Source organism: Epinephelus fuscoguttatus, linkage group LG8, assembly GCF_011397635.1.
Source record: "Epinephelus fuscoguttatus linkage group LG8, E.fuscoguttatus.final_Chr_v1".
NCBI classification, from domain to species: domain Eukaryota; kingdom Metazoa; phylum Chordata; class Actinopteri; order Perciformes; family Serranidae; genus Epinephelus; species Epinephelus fuscoguttatus.
In genome coordinates, this window is record NC_064759.1 from 27,053,364 (window position 1) to 27,078,625 (window position 25,262).

The 25,262-nt window shown below is 38.9% G+C and overlaps 3 protein-coding genes across 4 annotated transcripts in view; all 3 read left to right on the forward strand.

The window, feature by feature from the left end:
• Positions 1-4,313: 4,313 nt before the first annotated feature.
• Positions 4,314-10,490, forward strand: LOC125893548 (CD209 antigen-like protein C). 2 transcript variants are annotated; one of them, XR_007449898.1, is made up of 5 exons: positions 4,314-4,464; positions 4,661-4,732; positions 4,872-5,117; positions 7,229-8,657; positions 10,358-10,490. XR_007449898.1 is itself a non-coding variant. In XM_049584279.1 (4 exons), the coding sequence occupies exons 1-4, from the start codon at positions 4,359-4,361 to the stop codon at positions 7,603-7,605; spliced, it is 801 nt and encodes a 266-aa protein (XP_049440236.1). In that variant the 5' UTR covers positions 4,314-4,358; the 3' UTR covers positions 7,606-10,324. The 2 variants fall into 2 exon arrangements, 1 of the variants encoding a protein (XP_049440236.1); XM_049584279.1 differs by lacking the exon at positions 10,358-10,490 and having other exon boundaries at positions 7,229-10,324.
• A 96-nt stretch (positions 10,491-10,586) lies between these two features.
• mal2 (mal, T cell differentiation protein 2) lies at positions 10,587-20,733 on the forward strand. The gene is made up of 4 exons (XM_049584282.1): positions 10,587-10,720; positions 13,616-13,786; positions 16,627-16,827; positions 18,016-20,733. The coding sequence occupies exons 1-4, from the start codon at positions 10,604-10,606 to the stop codon at positions 18,085-18,087; spliced, it is 561 nt and encodes a 186-aa protein (XP_049440239.1). The 5' UTR covers positions 10,587-10,603; the 3' UTR covers positions 18,088-20,733.
• Positions 20,734-22,955: 2,222 nt separating this feature from the next.
• Positions 22,956-25,262, forward strand: part of LOC125893551 (protein MTSS 1-like) — a 54,317-nt gene continuing 52,010 nt past the window's right edge. The window contains exon 1 of the mRNA XM_049584283.1: positions 22,956-23,488. Coding sequence (XP_049440240.1) covers positions 23,417-23,488 — 72 coding nt within the window. The 5' untranslated portion in view covers positions 22,956-23,416. The remainder of the gene's footprint in view (positions 23,489-25,262) is intronic.

Genomic DNA, 25,262 nt, shown 5'->3' on the forward strand with positions numbered 1-25,262 from the left:
GTGTCAGTGATCTGTTTTTGCTTTTTACTGTAATGGTGATTTTTTATCATATTAATTTTAGACTGTTATGGTTGGATTTTAAACTGTTTTAAACTGAACATCTCCAAATATGACTGCTGCTTCACCCCGGACATCACCTTTGAAGAGCAGCAGACAAGAAATTGCTCTAATTTACCAGCGCTGTGCCAATTAGCCAATATCTGATTTTCATAAATAATCATTTTTAAAGAATTGCAATTTTGCTGACCTATGTAGTCTTGATATAAAATGAGAAGTTGATGTCACACCATGTTAAAATTTTGGGACAAGGGCAACATTTTGTGGGGATCACGCTGTGTTACTTGTGCCTTCTATGGTGGTCAAGCAAAGGTATTTGGACAAAGTTATAACAATGAACATCATTGACCCATATGATGGCACCTTCAGGTACATCTCCCAGGTACATTTAGGTTGCCAGCAGCTTCTGTCTTAAACACATGGCAGGATTGCTGAAAGGGCCTACCGGACACAGGCCCAGGGACCTAAAGTGGCCTTCACCTGTAAAATGTCACACAAGTCAACATGTATCAACAAGGAAGAGTCTCAAAATAACTACAAAGAGAGGTAAATGAACTACAAACAGAGACAAAACAAGCAAAATGGACTCAACTGAGAGACACAAATTGACCTTTGAAGGGGCACAAAATGACAACAAAGACATGCAAAGGAACTACAAAGAGATGTAATGACTACAAAGAGAAACAAAACAACCAAAAAAGAAACAAAGACACCTCGAAGAGAAACAAAATGACTTCAAAGATGGACCAAAAGAGACAACAAACGACTTAAAAAACCCCACAGATATACCCCAAAGTGACACAAAATGACTTGAAGGAGACACAAAACGACTACAAAGAGATGCAAAGGCACTAAAAAGATACACAAAATGACTACACAGAGAAACTAAACAATTTAAAAAAAAAAATAAAAAAAAAATGCAAATACACCCCATAACCAGCATTGGGTAAGGGTTACTTTAAAAGTAATCAAAGTACGTTACTGCGTTACTTTTTTAAAAAGTAACCAGTTACTTTACTGCATTACTCCCTGAGTAAAGTAACTCAATTACTTTAAAAGTACTTCCAATGTTACTCCCTGAGAAAAGTAACTCAAGCACTTTTAAAGTACTTTTGAGTATTCTACATTTCCTATTGGGCAATGGACCACAGGGTGCTAAGCCTACATTTTTTCGTCTCCAAAATTAAAGTTATGGACCACTTGCCCTTCACTGAGATCCAATTCTCCCATCACAGCCGTCACTTTGACCAGTAGAAACACAGAACGATCTGCTGCCATAGACAACTGTATGACAACAACACCCCAGCATTTTTAATATTTCCTCTAGGGATGTTACCACACAGAGTAAAAGGGGGAAATGATGGTGTGAAACAGCAGAGGCACTTTGTCAACCCGCTGAGTTAACGTTACTGTCATTAGCATCAAGCTAGCAAACAATGGTACATCCTCACGGTTGGACATAAAGTAATAACATTAACAAATAACGGCGGGGCTTTTACTCACCACAACTGCAGAGGCTCCCAGCTTACTCATTATTGCAAAAACTAATCAAAGTACTCTAACGTGTTACTTTGTAACTTTGGAACTCAGGGCGTTACTTTGTAACGCATTATACCCAACTCTGCCATAACAGACATAAGGAGACACAGAACAATTACAAACACATGACAACCAAAAGAACACATTATCATGTAGAAACACAACACCACAAAAAGATGCTGACAACTACAAACCATCCTTTGCATATCCTTTCTGGACTCATTCAAGCTAAGGTAGTCTACTTTTATTGTATAAACTGGAGTTTTTCCATCTTTATAACATGTAAATGTAATTGTTCAGCCCCCCTCAGAAGTTCAACTAGTGGTGTTTGGAGAAACTCTGATAAACCCTGTACTCTAGGCTACCTGATCAGCTCAGGTACAGCAGCTAAAGTTAGAGACAGGGTGTTAAAGGATATAAAGAACTCAGGGAGTTTATCTTACTATATAAAAAATAGATACACTTTTTAATGGAAAACATTTTGACTTATCATAGCAGCAAAAGCACAGGTAAAACAGCTCTACATGAATGTTAATGTTGCTCTGTGTCTGCTGGATGTTTAAACCTGCAATTGTTGGCTAACATGTCGGCCACAGCAACTTTATAAGGTCATATGTGTGTCAGACTGTGTGCACTGTACCCCAAGTGGCGAACAAATCAGTTACAGCTTTAAAGCAAAAGTATACTGTGGACATTTGGACAGCACATACAGTGACTGGAATGCAATGGAAATACTTGAGATTAATTATGGTCTGAGGTTTTCACTGTAAATGGGCAATAACTGCATTGTGTGTCCATATGTGATTAACTGTACATGTGCTTCCATTCAAAGCCCAGCAGTAAAGAGGGACCGCTGGGCCCCTGGTTCAGCCTGAGGTAAAGCTAGACTTGAAAACAGTATGCCGAGGATCAAGGAAGTCTGCAGGGGAAGGGGTGTGGTTGTATGGTAACCTTCAGGGTTTGGGGACATTCAGTTGCACAGTGGTCTCTAGTTAGCAAAGTAAAAATGAATTAATTATAATCTTTAATATTTGCTTTAATTTGTAGATAATAGCACTCAATAACACTTGTTTTCTCCCTTCCTCTGTGTGTATGTGTGTGTGAAGCCTTTGTGCTGCTTTCTGTGCATGAAAGGTGCTAAAAAAAGGTGAATTTATTTATTCATTTCTCACATAATCTCTCTCTGAATTAATCATTAACTTAAAAGTTCTTTAGGTTTTTGAGTATTGTGCACCTTTAGGCCACTAGAGGGAGACACACTGATGGTTTGCATTGGAACATATTATTGAAAAGAAAATGCCCCCTAAGTAAAACAATTTTGTCTCCATACAATCTACTGCAGTATCAATAACATTTTAAACATACAAGCACACACACTATGTGTATGTTTTTTTGTCTTGTTTTTTTTGTGTGTGTGATCTGCCTGCATTACTGACAAACGTACTGAATGATCTTGCAGCTGTGCGATAGTTGGTGGTTGTGTGGCATCAATTAATACATGGTTCTTTTTAATTGAATATAACTGTGCTAATAATTGTGAACACTCACACACTGAATATTACATTGTATCTATTAAAATGCTGTCATAATGCACTTTATTTTTATTTATTCTGGGGATTGGATTCACTGTTTATTTGGGATTATTATTGGTATCACTATGACTATGCAGTGACGGGAATGCTCCAACACTATCTCGTTGTTTACTATACAATGACAATAAACTATTGAATTGAATTGAATTGAATTGAAATGAATTGAATTGAATTGAATGGGAAGACCTTATAACTCTTGCCACCCAAATTCAATGTTAAGACCGTCCTTGAACTGAGCCAGTCGTCAGGATCTCCACCTTTGGTCACGTAATGATGCCTGAGCCAGCCTTATTTGCTGAACAAAGCTGTGTGAGGGAGATGTGGCTAAAAGCTCAGGAAAAAAACTGTCAAATTAATTTGAGTTTACCTTTATCATGCATTTTCCATTGTTTGTTATACTGTTGAACATGAGCAAGTGGATTTAAGAGAACAAAAACTGCTGTCTTTATGGTGACCTTCAATATTTGCAGTGACTTGCTGATTGCTACCCCACTCTTTGGGCTTCTATAACCTACAGGGTCACATGGCAAACTATCAAGGCTATCAAGACTATTATCACTTAAAGCCTACAGCTGTAACTATGCCTTTATATTTAGGCCTGAAGAGGTTATTATGAGTTAGGTCAGTTACGCAATGTTATTTCTGACAACAACTTCTCACACTTGAGCACATGAACATGGGCTGACATCCTGTTATTTGAAACAGGAAGTAATTCAAAGGGGTTGCTGACTGTCCTGTAACTGTGCCACCCTTAAGGCTCAGTCCGCAATCCTGAAGCAAATAAAAAACAAACCTTAATCACAGGCTTAAATACACTGTACACTGACACACAATTCTAAGCAAACAGCTGTAATGTTAAGATGGTAAATATAAATAAATCTGCAAAGTAATCTCAACAAATGACTATGATGAATGTCTATTTGAAGAAATACAGTATATACATTATATATAAAAATGTAATTAAGTGTTTCATATATCCACTACAACTCACAACTAATGTAAAAAAAAAAAAAGATCTCAGAGTTCTGCTTTACATAAGACCTCAACCCAAGGGGTTGTCTTTCCTAAACCAAACACGTCTTACCCACAGGTTCCCATTTGCAGTGTCAGCAAGTCATTGAACCTTCATATAAAAAAACCAGACGCAGACACTGACCACAAATTTCACAGATGTCAGTGGCACTGAACTGCAAGTCACTGGAGGCTGGGGAAGACAGTGTGAACCTGATGGCTTATGATGGCAGATCAAAGTATGGATGTCGATCTCAAATGTCAGGTAAGAATACACATGTAACCACATTCCTGTCAGTATACAGCGCAACATGTAGCCGAAATAGTAGTAATTATAAAAAGGCTATTATGTCTATGATGAAATGTAGATAAGGACAAAGTGCTGCTAATTAAACCATTTAACAAATTACACATTGTTTGTTTTTGGTTTCATTGCCTTATTGTGATGATGTGTTTTGCAGTGTGGATTGGAGCTGCTGGAGTGTGTCTGGGGCTTCTTCTGCTGATTCTGATCTTAGGTGTGGTGGCCCACAGTAAGTACAAGTCTCAACAATGAGCATAAATACACAGCAAAAAACTCCCACTGAACACTCGAAATTGATCAATACTACCACTAGGAGCTGTCAGTTGATCATTTTCATGGTTTTCCATTGATTCTAAAACTCGTTGCAGATTCCGGTGCCATCAGTCACTGGGACGTGAAGTGTGAAAACCTGATCTACAGCCTGACTGTCGACAGAGACAATCTGAGAAATGAGCTGGACCAACTGAAGATTCAATCCAGCAACCTGACGAGAGATATGGAGGTACTTCAGAGCCAATACAACACCATGGCGGCGAGTCGAGATAAACTACAAGAGGAGGTCATAAGGTTAAACGAGACACTCAGAACCAGAAGCAAAGACTCAAACAGAACAGGTAAGAAATGCTAGAAATTAAAATTTGAATGGAGTGTTCTTTGATTTGGATTCACTACTGTACAAAGCAAATTGAGGGAGAAAATAAAGGTACATTGTCAACCCCCAAGATACTTGGCTGAATCATAAAACGCATGCTAGTATATTCCATGAGGGTCAGGATAATAAGATAATGTATAAAAACTAATACAGGGTCATATCAGACAACCTGTTAAATTATCTGCTAGTCTTTCTAATCAGCACAAGGTTTAGTTACTGATGAATACACCAGGTCTCAATAATCCTGTACTGTCTGTTTAATGTTAAACAGAAATGCTGAATACCTCTGTATAACTTTAAACAGAAAACACAAAATCCTTGTATTCAAAATAGCAACTCTCAGAGTCACAGTTGTGTAAACAGTAGGCGTTTTGCACCAATAGTGAAAGTTTAATCTGTGTAATAATTATCTACAATATTCTGCATAGTTATAGGAATAATTAAACCGACTGAAGACTCACTGCATGACACTGGAGCTATGAGTCTTTACAACTCAGTGAAGCTTGATATTTTTGTTACTGTACAGAGACCTAGAAAAGTGCACTAAGCAAAGTGCAGATCTCAACAAAGTATTTAAGACACATAGAATAGTATTGTAACCAAGCATCCTGAGATTGCCTCACTGTATAATCTTAATAAGGAAACAGCAAACAGAACAATACATCCAAACTCTAATTTAAATATTGTTATTTATTTGGAACATTTTGGAACAACCAACAACAAAAGGCAGGAAAGATTGTAAGAGATGGATTAAACAGAGTAAACAGTATATGCTGCTCTGACATGAAATACAATCGTTGGCTAAGCTTACATTTTTAATAATATGACTAGATGTTGCAATGCAAGAACACTGCTGTTTCTTTATTTCATGTGTCCTTCATCAGGAAAGATTGTAAGAGATGGATTAAACAGAGTAAACAGTATATGCTGCTCTGACATGAAATACAATCGTTGGCTAAGCTTACATTTTTAATAATATGACTAGATGTTGCAATGCAAGAACACTGCTGTTTCTTTATTTCATGTGTCCTTCATGCTGACTTTTTGCCTTGTGTGTGAAGCCTTAGCGTCAGTCATCAAGTACACATTTAAAGGAGCAGTGTGGAAGATTAAGGGGTTGCAGATAGGGTTGTGCCGATGGGCGATCCGAACGCCTCCGCCCGCTCGACACAAGCATACTCGGGCGTACTATAAGCGGAGCAGACTCCGCGAGGAATGTCCGCAGTCATTCGGGCTTTCATAGTCGAGCGCACTTCCGCGTTGTAGTTTCCTGTAAAAATGTCCGTGAAAAATCCCCACGATGTGAAAAATACATGCCAAGCAGTCACTGGTGCGCGGAGCGGAGTCCGCGCGGTTGTAAAATCTGAGCTTTGCGCGATGTTCTGCCCGAGTATGTTCGGGCTGTAACGCACATGTCGCGGAGCGGTGAACAAACCAAACAACACAATGTCAGGAGAAATTGAAAAGATATGCCGTCTATGTAAAGTCAACTTGCTAATTAAGGAGCCATTACATGTTCGAGAGTTTTATAAAGCTGCTCAAACGTCAAATAGAGGCTATACGTGACCGTTTCAGCGGCGACGCGTAACAAGGACCCGTTTCCTATTTAGATATAAACAGCTCATCTGAAGGTAACAAAAACACAACAATTCTTATTTTTAGGTGATTATACACTAAAGAAAACATACTTCCAATGTTATATTCCATTTTTGCCAATAAAGCCTTCTAAATTCTACACACTGGACCTTTAACACCTTTTTAAAACAAGATAAGATGACTCAGATGGACACATCAAATGTCAGCTGGAGACAGCGTTTTTAATCAAGTCACAATGCTAATGTTAGCTTAAGTAGCTACCTAGCAACAGCTGATGAAATCTGCTAGCAACAGTTGTCATTTCCGCTACAGTGATTGAGTATTGCCTCTGTATCTTGTTCATTATCGCAGTTTCTCTTAATCACTTAATGGTGGAAACTAGTCTCGAGAAGCTCCCAACTTGTTCCCTAATGGTCTCCAAATCTTACCAATGGTTTCAGGATCACTATAACTAAAATTCACTTGTACTGCCTCTAGGTCAACCTTGCATCCAAGGATGGAAAACATTCGGGAACAAGTGCTACTATTTCTCTCCCAGCGGAGTGACTAAAACCTGGGAAGCCAGCAGGAAAGACTGTAAAGAGAGAGGAGCAGACCTGGTGATTATAACCACACAGGAAGAGCTGTTATTTGTCAGCAAAATGTATGCAGTCACCTGGATCGGTTTGACTGACAGAGAGCAGGAGAACACGTGGAAGTGGGTGGATGGGACTGATCTAGTAGGCGAATTCTGGCAAGCCGGGGAGCCCAATAATAGTGATGGAGATGAGGATTGTGCTGAGGTCTCACGTTCGGCAAAGAAATTTAATGACGTGCCTTGTAGCAGAAGATTTTCATGGGCATGTGAGGCTTGAATCCCTGTGGCTAGCCATTCATTTGTCTTTCACTTCATGTAATTCAAGCCCTATCAGCCATTGTACAGTAGGCTATCCCACTGTCTCGCGATCTGATTGTTATTACTCTTCCATACAATAACAGACAGCCCTTCAAATATACTGTTACTTTATTCTTTTAATTTCTTTTATGAAATAAAAGCTCTAAATAAATGTAAATGTGATATATCCATTGAATGAGCTTCCTTTAGTTTTCATTATCTTACTTATTAATATTTTGTTCCTACTTGTATCAATAATTTGTAATTAAAAGCAAAAAAATACAAGTGTAAGTACAAAGTTGTATCTTCTGGATGTTTTCTTCGACTGCTTCTAAAATAAACAATAAAAACATGGAAAATAGAATAATGGATTGACTCATTTTATATTTCGCAATTTCCTTATTTAAATCTTGCAGCATCAGAGGTTGCTGCATTGAGTAAAGCTGAAGAATCAGCAGTTTAGTCCAAGAGGAGATTTATCTCTGGCTTCCTGCTGCTCCATAGATGACAGTGAGGACTCCAGAGGCCCATCGAGTTGAACGTCTTTCCGTGTACAGATAACATCCTTTATGCTTGCAAAAAAAAAAAAAAATCTGGCTTGAAAAATATTTCCGACCTAGCAGTGCAACATGCTTATATCACATGATAGGATACAGGGTCTTATATGGGTTGAAGTCATTCTAATGGCCAGTTACACCGAATTGAACTAAGCTCATTGCCCTTTAAGAGGTTATATCAACATTGGTTCATATAACCCAAGCCCTGGTTAAACATTAACTGTGGCTTACCATAAGAAACTACTCTCACCAAGTGAAGTAACACAAAACTATTTTGCTTCACAATTTGATTAAAAGAAAAAACTGTGCTGTCAGAAAACCTCTCTCCAGCACTTGATATTTCAGCTCCATGTTTTAACGCAAACATGGTAAATGTGACAAGGTCTGTTTGGAAATCAGTTCTTTCCTCTCTTCAGCTGCGACTCTAACCTTTAAGCTAATATTTACTTTACAAGCTTCTTTGCTCCTGCACTGGGTAGGTTAACCAGCACACACACTATTGTTCCTTAGCCTTCATTTCTTTTCAAACAGAGTTAAAGAAATCAATGTCATCAATAGTTTCAGATTTTTTTCCTCTCACTATTGTTTCTGAGCTGTGTTGTCTGTTGGCAGCAGCTCACACAGAGAGGAGCCAAGCTCTCCAACAAACTGACAAAGCCAGAGTAAAGTTGCTGCCTTCAGTCGGTGTTGGAATTACCACAAGTGCTGGATGAGCACATACCATTACAATGTGAATGATTGCACAGTTATCAAGAATTGACATTTAGGGTGTGGAGAGTGTAAAAGCCATGCAAACAGGTGGAGGATCGTTGTTCAGGTGTTTCGTCATTGTAAACACATCCTGGTGCCTTTTATTACATACTTGATATACTACCTATACTACCAACATTTGATGCAGACAGTAGATTTACTCTGCTGAAACCAAATTCATTGGCATGTTATAACCATCAATACATGGGTTGTCTTGACTGACATGAGGAAAATGCATTTGGTTGTCATTCATTATGGGTAATGTATTTTCTAGTGTCCCTTTCTGTTGTAATAAGCAATTTCTACCTAATAAATTAAAAGCGTAGTTATATGACTCGTCCACATTTTAATGGCCTCATCCAGCCCATGTTGCACATATAAGAAGTGGTGTAAGAAGTTCTTAAGTTAAAGTACCAATACTACTCTATGCATATACTCTGCTACTAGTAAAAGTATGTAAGTACCAGCAAACCTCACTCTGCTGAAAAAATGTCTCCATCTGTGTTGTGCTATTAAATATGATGCTTCTGGATTATTATTTCTGGTGCATTCATGTGTATCAATATTCCTGTGTGTTGGATTTAGTGGCATCTAGCAGTGAGGTTACTCCCGTGTGCCAAGCGTGCAGGAGAATGGTGGCTGTTGCAAAAACACAAATTGCCCTGTCTATAGCCAGTGTTTTAATTTGTCCCTTCTGGGCTACTGTTGAAACAACATGGCTGACTCCATGGGAGAGGACCCGCTCTGTGTGTAGATAAATGGCTCATTCTGAGGTAACAAAAACACAATGATTCTTAGTTTCATGTGATTATAAACTATAATTGAAACATAGTTATCAATATTATATACTTTTTTTCTGCCAATAGATGTCCCTAAATCCTACACACTGGACCTTTAATGTACATGAATATATATGGTAGTTATTTGATAACAGAATTTGACTTGTCTTAACTATATGTTGCATTTTTCTGCTTTTTAGGTTGTATTTATTCTAGCTATTACGTACTGCATTTTACTGTGTATACTGCTGGGTAGTTTAATTTGAAGCAATGCATCAGATTCTTTAAGATCATCATGTTTGTAGCATCACTGTCTTTTGAGAATACGTATAAGGAGAATCATTATCAATTAGTATTATCAAAAAAAAAAAAACAACAACACTATTATAAGCATCACATTGAGGTGCAGAGTTTGTAGTGTGTAGGAAGGTTATGAAAAATTCTAATATTAAATGTAACTAAGGCTGTCAGATAAATGTAGCGGAGTGTAAAGCACAATATTAGCCTCTGAGATGTGGAATAGTATTATAATTTTGCATAAGATGGATGGAAGTGCCGCGAAAGTATGTAATGTAAATGTATATTCCACCACTGCATAAAATCTTGTTCAAATTTGGAGTCCCAGTTGTGTTTATTTCTCACACAGACGCACTGTATTAGGTTTACAAACCGGGCACCTGGGTGTAGGAGCTTCCGTGAGGTCCTTGAATGCAGCGTCGGTTTCCAGGGAGTGGCCCCTGCACCTGTCCGACCTGTTTGGGGGACATATGACTCCGGAGGAATTTTCTCCGCTGCTCCCGTCCTTTGTTGAGCGGAGTCTGTTTAGAGGGAGCCAGAGGGTGAGAGCCAGAGGAGAGGGGGAGATAGAGAGAAGACAGAGGGAGATATAGAGATGTCGGAACCAGCCACTAACCCCGCTGCCACCTCGTTCCCTGCGCCAACTATTTCTCTACCTTTGGGACTGGAAGTACTGAGAACTTACTCTGGAGCTCTTGTCTGTGTAGAAATAGTAAGTGTGTTTTTATAAAGAGTTTAATAATGATGTATGTTGTATTCTTCAATCTACCAGTGACCTCTGTGGTGTTGTGGAGAGAACATGCAGTCACTATTTCTTTATTAATAATTAATAGCCTTATGTTGCTCAAGTCCAGTTAGACTTTAAGTAGGCAAAAAAACACGGTCTATCCTCTGTGATGTGCGGTGTACTCAGTCTTGAAGTGTTGCTAACACTCTGATCGTCACTGTGATTGCCTGAGGCTGGCTGTAGTTGCTTATGTTTGGCAGTCAAAGCAAGGTTAAATACCGCCTCGAGCTGTTTTTATAGTCCAGTGTGGGCCTGTAAAATATTAAACTTGCAATATTCATCACCTCCTCTAACAATATTAAAAAACCTCTTTATATGCAAGCTGTGAGCTTATGATGATTTGACTACTTATCTGTAGGCCTGTTTGCAGTTGCAGGCCTGTACAGATAGGCCTTCAGGTGGAAACAGAGTCATTTAAATGCAGAGTTGAGGCTGTTATCAGCCTGTACCCAATGCTAAAGCCTTTGCCACAGTGGTGCCTCCAAAGGGAGGCTAAGGGGGGCACGGTATGGCAAGCCGTTTTAACATTTAATCACTAGACTGGATATTCATTACTGATATCTGCAACATAATTTTGCCTAGTCAAAACTCTTATTCAAGATATCTGTAATTAGATTTTGCCTAGTCAAAACTCTAATTACAGATATCTGTAATTCAGTTTTGACTAGTAAGATTCAAACTATTTTTGCCATTCATGTGTATGGGGTTTGTCATTATAGATATCTCCAATGTATTTGCGGATATCTGCAACTGAATTGTGGATATCTGTTTTGACTAGTCATAATTCAAGTTCAAGATATCTTTAATTATCATCAATTGAAGATATCTACATGGTTCTTTCTAGATATCTTGAATTGAGTTTCAGATAGTCAGAATGACGTCGTAGATATCTTGAATTCGAATTATGACTAGTCAAAATGACGTCGTAGATATCTGTAACTGAATTATGACTAGTCAAAATGACGTTGTAGATATCTCAAACTGGAATTATAGATAGTCATAATGTAATTGTAGATATCTATAATGACAAACCCCATACACATGAATGGCAAAAATAGTCAAAACTGAATTACAGATATCTGTAACTGTAGTTTTGACTAGTCAGAATGACATTATAGATATCTGTAATTCAGTTTTGACTAGTCAGAATAACGTTACAGATATCTGTAATTCAGTTATAGATATCTATAATGGTAATTCCGGATAGTCGGACTTAGTGATTAAATGTTAAAACGGCTTGCCATAGGCACGGCCCCTTGATACAATTGCTCACCTCTGCACTTGACCCTCTTAGCAAAAATAATGGAGGCTAATATTACTGTATTTAAGAGGCTGTGGCATGCTTATGTAGTAGTATCTTGTGAAACTAGACAGTACCACCTATCTCAGCATAGCTTATCAGGAAGGGGGCCAAATAATGCTCCAGATTTAATCGAATTTTTGGGAACAGCTGGCATGGGCATTTTTAAAGGGGTCTTTTGAACACTCACAATCATGCTCAAGATATTAAAAAAAAAAGGGTTCTATGGTTACTTACAACCAATATACTGCCTTAAATTAAAAAAAATTTAGGAGAAGGACAGTGAGCCTATTTGAAGAGCGATAAATTGCCTAACGTGCAGATACATAACACATTATAACACATTAATAAAGGGTAGTTGTGGAACTCAACATGTTAACTGTACTGGTGTTAGTCTGTGCATATCAGATGTTTAGCCATATCAACTGTAACATAAGAAAGTATTTCAGTATGCAGCTCCTTAACTTTCCTTATCAACATAGTTTTCAACTACCCTATATTCTATTTTCAAATTTCTGAAATTCAGTTATGGCTTTTTGGTTTGGTTTGCCACCCCAGATTGCCGTAACACTGACATGCAGTGAATTTTCTTTAGTGTTTTAATCAATTTTGTTAACTTCATCTTTAACCCATTGTCCAAAACAAACCAGAACATAATGTATAGTTTCCCTTGCACCACACATAGTGCTTTTAGCATGAGACAACATTGATGTGAAAAGCAGAGTGTATTACAAGCAATATTTTAAGATAAATATACCTCACAATTATAGATGCACTAATCAGATGTTACTTATCCACATTTAATACAGCTTCAAATCATATCATAAAATTTGGTGTTCATTTAGTCACAGCGCGCTGGTACACCTCAGCTGTTTCTGGTCACCTAACATAAATCAAATGAGTTCCACTCAGCAAGGTATTTAAATAATTAAAAAATTTAAATATGGCAAACAGAAATCAGTGGTATCGGATCAGGAATTGAGGCCGTGTAAGTTGAGGTATCGTCAAAGTACAATACACTAGTGTTGTCAAAAATAATGATTTATTGCTACATCAATTTTGAATATTTGAAATGGTTTCAAAACTCAGTATTGATACACCGGTACCAGCTGTGCTTTCTAACTTATTGTTAATGTTTGCTACAGTCGTTCTGCTGTCCTCTGCTGCTAACCAAGAAAAGAAAAATCTTTGTTTGACTTTCAATAAAAATGAATACGTTTTATGCCCTCTATTTTGTCTCCATTGTATCAAAAATGGTATTGAATATTAATATTTTTCAAGGTATCGTGTGGAAGTTAAAAATTCCAGTATTGTGACAACACTATAATACACCATACCAGTAGTATCTGTATTATACCTGGTGTCTCCCTGGTGTGTCATAAATAGTTAACAAACCTGTAACTGTACAAATGTGTCCACTGAAACATAATCAATGATTAATTGAGTCCAAGCTCTCTCTGTCAAAGTGCTGAATTTCACAGAATGAAATTAACTGCTTCTGTGCTTGTGTCTATCCCCAGTTATTTGGTGGTCTAGTATGGATCCTGGTGGCTTCCTCCAATGTGCCCGTGCCTCTGCTGCAGGGCTGGGTGATGTTTGTCTCCCTCACCACCTTCTGTCTCTCCACCGCCTACCTCACACTCCTCCTCACTGGCCTGGCTGACCGCATCAACACTGACTGGAATTCCTTGGTGAGCTGTAGATCAATGAGCTGTCAGTTATTCAGCTAACCTGTCTGTGTCCATCTGTCTTCCCAGTCATTGATTCATCCTTCTGTGTATGTCTATCTAGCTATCCATTCACAGCTGTCTGTCTGTCTGTCTGTTACACCACCTGCGTGGTGATGAGTGGATTAGTGTGACACCATTGGTAGGACTCTATATTGCATCACGCAGAATAGCTCCATAGTGCTAAATGTCTAAAACTCCATGGGGAACCTTTAAGATGTCTGTCAGCATTTGAGAATGTTGCCATGGCAGCAACTGTTGTTTCTGGGCATGAAAGTCAGAGATCCAGTTTAATGGCAAAACTGCAAGTCAGTGTTATGGCAGTGACATTATTTCAGTTCAACTCGTATTATGAAGTGTCAGCATATCAAACAGTGACTGTGCTACAAAATTGGACCTCAGTTAACTGTCCCAAAGAACATTAATGTTAAACAGTAGTCTAATATACAACGATCTATTGTATATTCTTAATGTATGAAAGGAAAGTTATTTTCGGCTGCTATTATGTAAGTTCAACTATGAGGAACAGAAAGAAATCCATTCGTGATTTCACCACCTCACCACACAGCACTTGTCCAAGTGTGGGCACACAGATGCACGTTTGACACATTGTGTTATTATATTACTCGCAATATCATGTGTCAAGTCTGAGAGGAAATAGGTCTTTCACATCACGCATCAGTAGTGTGTGTATGTGTCTGCAAAACTACATTTTTTAGCTTAACACAAAAACATACTCCATGAAAAGAGCTTGTTAATGTGTCACTGACCAAGATATTACAGACATTGCATTTGTAGCATCTAAGACAATCTAATAACACAAACTCAAGGGATAGTTTGAAACAGGTGCTCACTGATACACTAAAGTTCACAAAATGTGTCTTCAGGGTTATGATCGAGTTACACAGTGAGGCAGATCATTTTTTCATAGGCGAGGACATTCCCACAAAGTTTTATGCCACTTATTCAAAGATAAGCAGTTACACTTCCTCATCTTAACACGACTCAGACATTTTAACTATGTGAATTAAACCACTAATGTCTACTGGCAGCTTTTATTTCCATGTTCTGGCTGATTAAGTGCCAATGACCAACCACAACCCCAGCTGAGTTGTTACGAGGACAGATGTTGGTGACTACTTTAACACATGCAAATCATTGTTTTAAAGAGGGCTTGAAAGACTTTCTAGCATCAATTACAGCTCTGGAGATGTGTAATTTAGGCAGAAATGGTAACTCAGATTGTTAGAAGTTGTATAAACGTCTACATTTTTCGATCTGAAAGACAAGACCCATTGGAATAGCTGCACTCTAAGCAGACCACAAAATCCCATGGAACTGATGCAGAGCTAGGATTTAATGTGGAGACACAATACAACACCAAAAGTAATAGAGCTGCATGGATCAGTCGAGTAATTGATTACCCAATAAATAGAAAATGTATCACTTAATGACTTTGATAATGGAATCATTTGCTTTCCATTGTTTTACATTACATAAAATTGATTCTCTTTTTGTTGTGGGCTGTTGGTTGGTCAAAATTATACAGTACTGACATCATCATGGACTTTTGGAGATTGTGATGGGGATTTTTAATTGTTTTATAGAACAGCTGGTTAATCATTTGATGGAGCTAATAGTCCTCAGCCCAACTGATAAAAAAGTAGCGCTGGGCGATGTGGAGAACATCAAATGTCCTGATATTTTTTTGGACCAAATACCTCAACATCGATAATTACGATAATATTGTAGGGTTGGCTATTGGTGCTTTTTGATAAATTATTATTAGTACTTTGGATATGATAGCTAACTGGGTAAAGGCAAAAAGCAGAAAATAGCCAGTCTGTTAAGTTTGAAAAATTGCAGTACTTTACTGTAATTTGGCCTTTAAAACCGGGAAAAGACAAAATGTAGGATTATGTTGCAGCCCTGTTGTGAAATAGCTCCTGTTGTATGTACTGTACAGTGTAAACAGTAGCCCAGCTGTAAACCTAATGAGCATAGCCTACTTATTATATGTAAAAATTCTTATATAAAAATGAGTCAAGGCTATAGGCAGTCCATTTACCTTGTTTAAGATGTATTAATAATGCACCCTAGAGCCTACATGTAGTCACAGAGTACAACATATAGAATGTAAATAACATGAAATCACTATTACAAGAAAATCTCTTAGCATTGGAGAGCATGTTCCATTAGTGCAATAAGTACAGGTGTGAGAAATAAATATTTAAGTGCCATGTTGCTGTATTATGTCACAAATGTGGGCTCTCAGACAGAGCCAGCCTCGCCTCAGGCTCCCGGCCCTGCTCCCAGGAGTAGCCAGGCGTGTGGGGTTGTTTGTTTTCGGCCGAACAATGAGTGACATGGATGATGAGCTCACACCAAAACGCAACAAAGGCCCGCCTGTAGTCCCGCCAGGCTTGCAACACAAACTCTCATTAACCTTCTTTACTCTCTGGCACACCCTCTGCCTCTCTCTGTGTCGTTAATCCCTCTCTCTGTGTCAGTCTTTCTATTTTCTTTCTTAAAACGATGGTTTCCACATCAGCTAAACCTCTTCAGTTTATTGTATTTTTATTCTTGTTCCTTTATCTGACATGTTATGCTTTATAGTTCATGTAAGAGCTTGATTCTTTGACAGATAGCCTGGCTTGTTATGTGAATGCCAAAGTTCAGATGGCTGATATTTGTCTGATAACTGTCCAATACAATAAAACTTACATGTTGATAATACGTTGGTCCAATCTACTGCTACTACTTGTTTTTTATTTCTAATGCAATCTCTCTTCTTTTCCCCACAGGATGTGATTTACCATTTTGTCGCTGTGCTTTTCTACTTTGCTGCCTTTGTTTTGGAGGCAGCAACAACAGCAGCAAACGGAGGAGCTCATGTCAAGCCCCTGCCTAACAGCACTGACACTGTCATGTGTATAACCTACCCTCGGGGCAATATATTCACAGTCCTGAGTGACAGGCAATACAGTATTAATGTGGCAGCCACGGTGAGTGCTATATATCTTTAAAAAGAATAAGTCAGTATAATTTGTGCATTTTAATTCATATTATCATATTGCAGTACTATCTGAATGAATATAGCCTAATGTGAGACACCTTTGTGACTTTCTGAGGTAGGGGAGCTGCTGAATCTTTAACACTCAGCAACTCCCACCATGACAATCTAGACTGATAAATAGCACTACAGATAAGAGGAAAAATATGTGTTTTTGGTTTTGGGCGGAACCGTTGGAGTGTCAAAGTAAAACTAAATCTGACTTCAGCCATATAGTTCTTTTTCCAAATATCCAAATTCTTTTGGATAACACTGTACAACAATGAAGACAAAATATTCTGGATATGGTCTCTGCCATCTTGGGCTAGTGACGTCATTTGGAGTCAGTCTGTACAGTCGTGATCACCACGGTATCGGGTTACCGCCCATACACCCGTTTGACTAATCACGAGCAGCGTTGTTTGTTTTTCTTATTAGTTTGGTTGCAATAAACACCTGAACATACATACATCAGTGTGATATGGACTACCTAAAATGATAGAAACCATTTTGGGACAACTTGATTTGATGTGCACTTGAGTTTTTAGCTAACATAAAGGGGGGCGGGGGCTATGACCTATCCTGCAGCCAGCCACCAGGGGGCGGTGGCTTTGGCTTCACTTTTATGGGGGGGTGTCATGTCTTCAATTTTAATTATACAGGCTATAGCATATACAAAGTAACCCCCCTGTTCACTAAACTTCAGCTTTGGTCTTGTGTGTATTTAGATTTTTGCATTCGCCTTGTCCTGATATCAGCTAGAACTGTGGGCTGCGTGATAAAAAAAGGAAGTGCTAGCCACTTTCTCTGACAGATATGCAGTAGGTTATGTTAGGTTACGTGGGGTGAGATTGTACTTTAGGTTGACAAAATATAACCAAACCATGTGCTGGCCCAAGATGTAAATTGAGGAGCTCGTGCAAAAGGCAACACTTCTGTGCTGCATTTCCATATTCTCTCTATATTGTATGTCAAAGAAAGGGCCATTTGAAACGTTGAAAAGTTTTGATCAATGATTATTTAAGCCATTTATCATGCAAAAAACATTTGCTAGTTAAGGTTATAAAATGTTTCACTGAGCTTTTCTAACATTTCATGTATTTGTTTGTTTGCTTTCTCTCCTTTTGTCTCCTTGTCCCAGATATTTGCATTTGTGGTGACACTATGCTATGGCTGCAGTCTGGTGATGGGCTTCAAGAGGTGGAGGATGTAACCTTGAAAACCAGCGTAAACTAGTTTTGTAACTGCTTCATAACTTCAGCACGTATTTAAACATCAGCCACACTATCCAGAGCTCGAGAGAGAGCACGGCTATTGAGTTCAGTCCAGTACAAACTTTGTTATTTCCTGTTGGGAAACAGCAAAGCTTTAGATGATAAAATTTCTGCCTTAGTCAACACATTTGTTAAGATTTCTGGACAATATTATTCCTACAGGTTTCAAACAGGTTCAGTCTGGGCTGTTTAAGTCATTTTAAATAATAGCAGTCTACATTGTTCACATAACTTTATATATGAACACTCTGAGGCAACACAGAGTGATTTTGCAAGATGCAATTAATGCTTGTGACAGTTATGGTTTTGTTTTGCCACCCACTTTGTTAATCATACAAATATTTCCCCATACTCTGTGTAACATCCTCATTGGAGGGAATATTTCCCATTTCCAATACCAAGAAATATGCCAATGTATGCTGCTATAGGTTAGTATGCACAGCTAAACATTAATGTGATGCAATTTCATCGAAAGACCTTAATATTGCCCCATTTCCTGAGTCACATCCTCATTGGAGGGAATATTTCCCATTTTTAATACCACAAAAAATGCTTATGCATGCTGCTAATCGGTTATACACTACAGAACAGTAATGTGATAGTGCAGTTTGTTTGAAAGAGCCTTTAAGGCAACGTGATGTTTTCACTGTCCTCCAGTAACCTTGGTGCTAAGAAGCTGTAAAATCACTCTATGTTGAAAGCTGGCGTGCTGAACTTTGTCTCCCCCCTCTGGCAGTGAGAGTAATTACACAAACACTGTTGAAGTGTGCTTATGATGAATGCCTGCAGGTGAACTTGAGCTTTTGTTTTTTACTTCAAAGGTTTTATAATTAACAGTTTTATGTAGATGAAGAGCTTTTGGAAAGGTGCAAAATGAAAGTATTGTTTTTCCTAAAAAATATATTGTGAATTAATCATTTTTTAATTTTTGTGGGGCAAATGGTCAGCTCAATGTCTGCCCGGTTGCCATGAGCTAACACTTACACCAAAATTGCCCATCTTTGTTGCTAAATCTGTTAATAACTCTTAGGTAATGTTAGCTGTAGGACGCTAACAGTTTGCCCTGTAAATCTGTGTGTGCAACAGACTCTGTCCCCGGTGTGGAGCTCACACTCCTGCAGCAGCAGTCTCCTAGCGGATGTAGACACAGGGGGACCACAGATGTTTCACAATAAACAGAGCAAGAGCAGGACAGATCATAGAATAAAGGTACTATATGCCAGCACAGAGTCACTCTCCACTCAACCATGACACGTGCAGGCTGTGCAATAAACAGGCAACTACTTATGCTTCGAGCAACAGCACTGTGGTGATATTAATGCAACAAAAGGGGGAAAGGGGAGTGTGACATCTTGTAGCTATTAGCTTCTTTAATCCTTCCTCTGAATGCCAAGCTACCTTTCTAGCTGGAGCATCTACACGAGAAACTTCTCTCAAACGCTTCCTATTTTCCTCCACGGTCCTAGCTAATCTTTGATCGCAATAGTCTCTCCCCCCTTCCTGCCTATTTAGCTCTGGCTGGTTGACGTAAAACGCATCACTTGTGTGCTAGCACAATAAATTTGCCGCAGACATTACAGACAAGGGCGGCATGGTGGTTCGGTGGTTAGCACTGTCACCTCACTGTCACTTCACCGGGTACTCCGGCTTCCTTCCTTCCTTCCTTCCACAGTCCAAAGAATGGCATGAATGGTTGTCTGTCTCTATGTGTCAGCCGTGCAATAGTCTGGCGACCTGTCCAGGGTGTACCCTGCTTGTCGCCCACTGATAGCTGGGATAGGCTCCAGCCTCCTCCCTCCAGCCCCGCGACCCTCAAGAGGATAAGCGGCTACAAAAATGGATGGATGGACATTACAGACACCAGGTTTTCCCCGGTGGTGATAGACTTAATCAGCAATGTGTGAACTCATTTTTCAAAGGCTTGAATGTAAGACAAGTTCTGCACTCCAGCTTCAACACAAATGTTATTACATTTTATATGGCCACTATTTAAAATGTGAGTTAATCTAATATTTGAATTTCAAAGTTGTAATCTTTTATTGTGAGCAATTTTTGTCAAAATTTTAAATAACTATTTTTCACAATATTGTTGACTAATGTTTCTCAGTGCTGTCCTATGTGTCTGACTCCACTGACTTACTAATAAATATCATTTGACCATTTATTTGGTTAAATAGATTTGTCATTTTAGTGACTTTTACTGCAAACTGATCATTTAATCTGACCATCAATTTAAAAAAAAATGCTTTTGTCAGCAACTACATTTCAAACAGTGATCTTTGTGTACTAATGGATCATGTATAGTACAGTATGTTTGTAGTGTTTGACCCATATTGTAACTGTGATAATGAATCATAAAATTACCCAAATCATTAACTATCTTGCTACATGATTTATTAGTTGTATTTAATATATACTCCTGTTTGCATTAGGCTGTTAACTTTTATTAATTTAAAAATTGTTTAAATGAAGAATTTTTGTTTTTTGGCACCTGCTGTTTTGTTCGTTTGTTTTTGTTGTTTTTTGTTTGTTTTTTGACATTTAAATGCATTTTAGAACAACAGAAATAAAGGTTTTGAAGAAAAAAACGGTGCACTTGTCTTTCCATCATTACAGGGTGTGTTGCTGTCTGCCACAGTGTCTTCTTTGATGCTACCACTGAGAGGCGCCAGAGTCAGAAATACTCAAGCTCAACACATAGGGGTTTTGTGAGAGCAAACCCAGCAAGTGAACAGCGATAAACTGGCTTACAACACGGTCCCAGGTAGTATAGTTTCTCGTAGAATTTCTCAGGTTGCACAGTTCAAAGACTTTTATGACAGGAACTGAGACGGTTTCTTTCGAAATTTAACACATTATTTTCTTGCCTCCACCCCTGTCTGCCTACCAGTGGCATAACTGGAATGATACTTAAAAGATACAGTATAAAGACTTGGCTAATAATATTCAGAAATGTTTTTACAGGTCTGGTAGGGGTTCTGTCTACCTCCATATCAGAAAGATTTTCTGAATTTTCTCCAATGGGAACACCACATTCTAATGACAACTTCTTGCAATTGAATCCACAGCAGAGGTTTTGATCTATTTTAGCTGTTTCCAACATGCAGTATGGGGGCGGCAGTGGCTCAGTCCACAGGGACTTGAGATGGGAACTGGAGGGTTGCTGTTTAAAGTTCCCAACCAAACCAAGTATGGAGTGTGGACTGGTAGCTGGAGGTTTGCCTCCTGGCAACTGATGAGGTGCCCTTGGGCAAGGCACTGGGCCCCCAACCACTCGGGGCACCTGTCCTTGAGCAGCCCTCTATCTCCAACAACCCTCCATTTAATACATGTATAGGTCCTGTGTGTGCAAATGTGTATTTTGGGCCTGTGTGTATATGACAGGTAAAAGAAAAGGAACTTCCCATCAGGTATGTAATAAGGTATGTCTTCTTCTTCACCTAAGCACAGGAAACATTTACTGCTTGTGTGTCAAATCAATTCAGCAACACAAATGAAGTTTAACTGCATATGTTTGTGCATATTGTCACATCACACTGAGATACTTGATATAGACGTTGATGTATCTTGAGGATGTAGCTGTGGTTGTCATTAACCACTCAACTAGTCAGCATTCCTTACCCTAACTACACATCTATACACTGTTTAACCAGGTTTACAGGGATTTTTCCACCACAAAGTGTTGCTGGAGCTGGCAGGATGCTGCAATACTCCAGTTTTTATCATAAGTTTACAATGTCAATGTTAATTAAAGACATTACACTGTATTTCTGCAGCATTATGGGTTATTGCTTGTGTTAAATAATATGTATACAGTATGTATGCACACAGAGTATTTAAGTGAATCAATGTCACATAATATTTTTGTGTTTAAAAGCTGAGGAGTGCAACAGTTATTATATGTAGCAACACATACACATTTGTAGGGATAACATGGCAGATTTTGACAGAAAGCTCAGTGCTAGTTATAATGCCCATGCAGCCCACACCCGAAACGATCATCATGATTGATTCACTATTGTTTAGTTCAATAATTGGATGACATTACCATTCATACTACACCATATGAAATTATAACCCCCTGCAGTAATTTTATGTTATCATTTTTAATGTCAGCCACTGGATGTCGCCCGGTATCTACAACTGCTCAACTTTACCATGTTTAACCAATGTTTACACATAAATAGTAAAGCGATGGCATGAACAAAAAATGTTGGTGGCGCTTTCCAATATTGTGCTTGTCTCGTGCACCTTCAACACTCAGTGAGTCATAATAAATTTAAAAAGAAGAAAATACCTTGTTACAAGGGAAAAGTAAAAAAAAAAAAAAAAAAAAAGTCAAGTTATCTTATTTAGACTAGTTCATGCATTTAGTATTTGCATTTAGCTGTGTGGTACAATATAATACAATACAGGTGAAAAACATAAAGCAACTCGTGAACGCGCCTTACGTCCCCTGTGCTCGTTCATTCACTGCTCACCTCTGCATCTCCCATCATCACAGGGTCAAGTCAAACAGAATACCACCGGAAGTCCTGCTGGTATTCCTTCACAATAAAGACATGTCAAAAGGTAAAACTTAAATTTAAAGTTTAACATGGAGCTTTTCGTGTTTGATTTAACACCCGTGTTAGACAAATGCTATTTCATTATTTCCATTATATTCAGTCCCAATTCTATGACAGAGAATGTTCTCTTTAGGGCGACTTTAAAACCTTCATCAATTAGACGTTTTATTTTGATGTAAAATATAAACCGGAAGTACGTGTTTTCTGTATTGAGGCAGGCTTGTTCGTTTCTCGGCTTGCTTTTCTTCTCCCACTCAGTGTTAAGAAGGCAGCAAGAACACCCGTGAGTGTCGGCATTTACCTGTCAAGATACGGAATAACGTACCACCTTAACATTTGGATTATTTCTAATTTCGACTAGCAAACTGCTAAAGATTATCTCCACGGTCCAGCCATGGGTATGACCGGGGCGGCGTGGAGGGGAGAGGGGGATTTAAATTTCCCTTTCGTCCCAGCAGCTTCTTTTGATTTGAAGTAAACGGTGCACCACAGCAGGACCGAGCGGTGTTTTCTTGACATCTTTGACTGACTTAAAAGTTGTTGTTCGTCGATTTCGGAACAGCAGAATCTTTATACACGGGTTTGCTTGTTTTTGTTGATATTTTTTGGAGTATTTTTTCCGTGTTTTCCTGGAGAGCGGAGGTGGCGAACTGAGAGCGGCTCATCGAGTCGGGACTGACCACTGGAGTTGGTCCTGAAAATGGAGGCTGTTATCGAGAAGGAATGCAGCGCGCTTGGAGGACTCTTCCAAACTGTTATCGCAGACATGAAGGTAAGACAAATGAAGTTTGCGACACGACTTATGTTACCTGAGAGCCGTTTAGCGACCCTAAAAACTATGTACCCCGGCCGGTTAACTTCCCAAACATCAGTCCGTAGTTGTAAATGTGGATTTCCTCCAACGGTTAAGCTAATCAATTAACGTTAGGTCAACCAACGGTAACCTACCGTTAGCCATACACGGTGTCAGACCTCTGAACCCTAATAAAACCCACACAAATTACTCTATATTAAGTTATAAATTGATAAACAAAATGGAGTAGAGCTGAGTTACTTTAAAACAATATGTCCAGCTGTTGTTTATGATAGTGTTTCTGTCCTTTCTATATGTTAACCTTTCGTTTTGTTGTACCTAGCAAACACTTTATAATTGACTGCACTCCCTCCATTTTGTTCTATTGGAAAACCATTTTTACATTCACTTGTTCCACTTTGAAGTGGATGCAGCAGCCAACATTGGACACAGACTAAGTAGGGCAATCATCACACTCCAAACTAGGGCATCTTATTTTGATAACAAACCTTATCTCTATTACAGCTTGGCTGATGAGACAATTAGCAATTTCCCAGCTGTTGTACTTGCCTGAAGGAATTCCGGGAATGTAGCTGTCAGGGTAGAAAATTACCCGCAGGGTCTGAAGGCTTTGACATGTGTAGGTCAAATGGCCAGCCATGGAGTCTACTGGAGTCATAAAGTTTGTTATGAATACTGCTCAGACATTCAGCACTTCTCTCTCGGCCTCTCGTGTCTCACACTTGGCTAGGTGGTTCATGGTTCCCCTGTCTCTTTAACTTTCAGGTAACTATGCTGGCAGACAATCCATGGAAATATGCAAATGCTTAGTGTATTTGTTTTGTTTGCACATAAGAATTAAACATTTCCAGGTTTGTTTTTTGCAGAACAACAGATGGGGTTGTGTACTCAAAAAATAAAGTGACAGCTCACTAAACCGGAGCTGTCAACGAGATGAGCAAGAAAGGATGGGAGCTGTGCAGAGGAAACCTTTTTGCCATGGTGCTGGAGTGTTTGGTATCTGTGCTGAAGCAGGCAGAGCCTCTACAGAGACAGAGGTAGACTGACTGTGCAGAGATAGATATAAGCCACATGCAGAGAGAGCAAAGATCATAAAAAACCAAAGTGATGTAAGGGAGAGCAGGAGACAAATAACAGGAGAGAGAAAGTAAGAGGTACTGAAGGTAGAGAGAGTTGAGTTGGTTGTTGGGTGTAATGTTTGACAGCACAACATGACATTCCTCAGACCCCTGACAGTAGTAGCACATCAGTGACAAACATGTGCTCGTGCGATATTCATCACTTTATCCAGTGCTGTCTTACTACCACGTTAGCCTCCTCTTTTCAATGCATTAGGCCACTTGTTCTCTCTGTGATGGTTTTGATAGAAGGCTCTTCAGCTATTTTCAGCCCAGGACCTGAATTAGGTAAATTTAGAGTCCCATCGGGAACAAGGCTCATTATACCATAGCAATAGTGCTCTTGTTGTGTGGGGATCTTTCCAAAAGAGGCCTGTGACCCATTTTGCAACCTAACACAAGCAGGACATGACAGTAAGTCTATTCTCCTGTTAGCAGAAAACAAAATAGGAGCAAAATAAAAACCAACTGTATGGAAATTTGGAGGTAATGTGTTATAACAAGTTATACTGTGTTCAAACAAAACCTCTTGCTTATCAACCCTACCAAACAAAATTTCATCCTGTAACTTAAATCAGACTCCCTCAGGTCTACTGGCAACAAGATGGAAAATG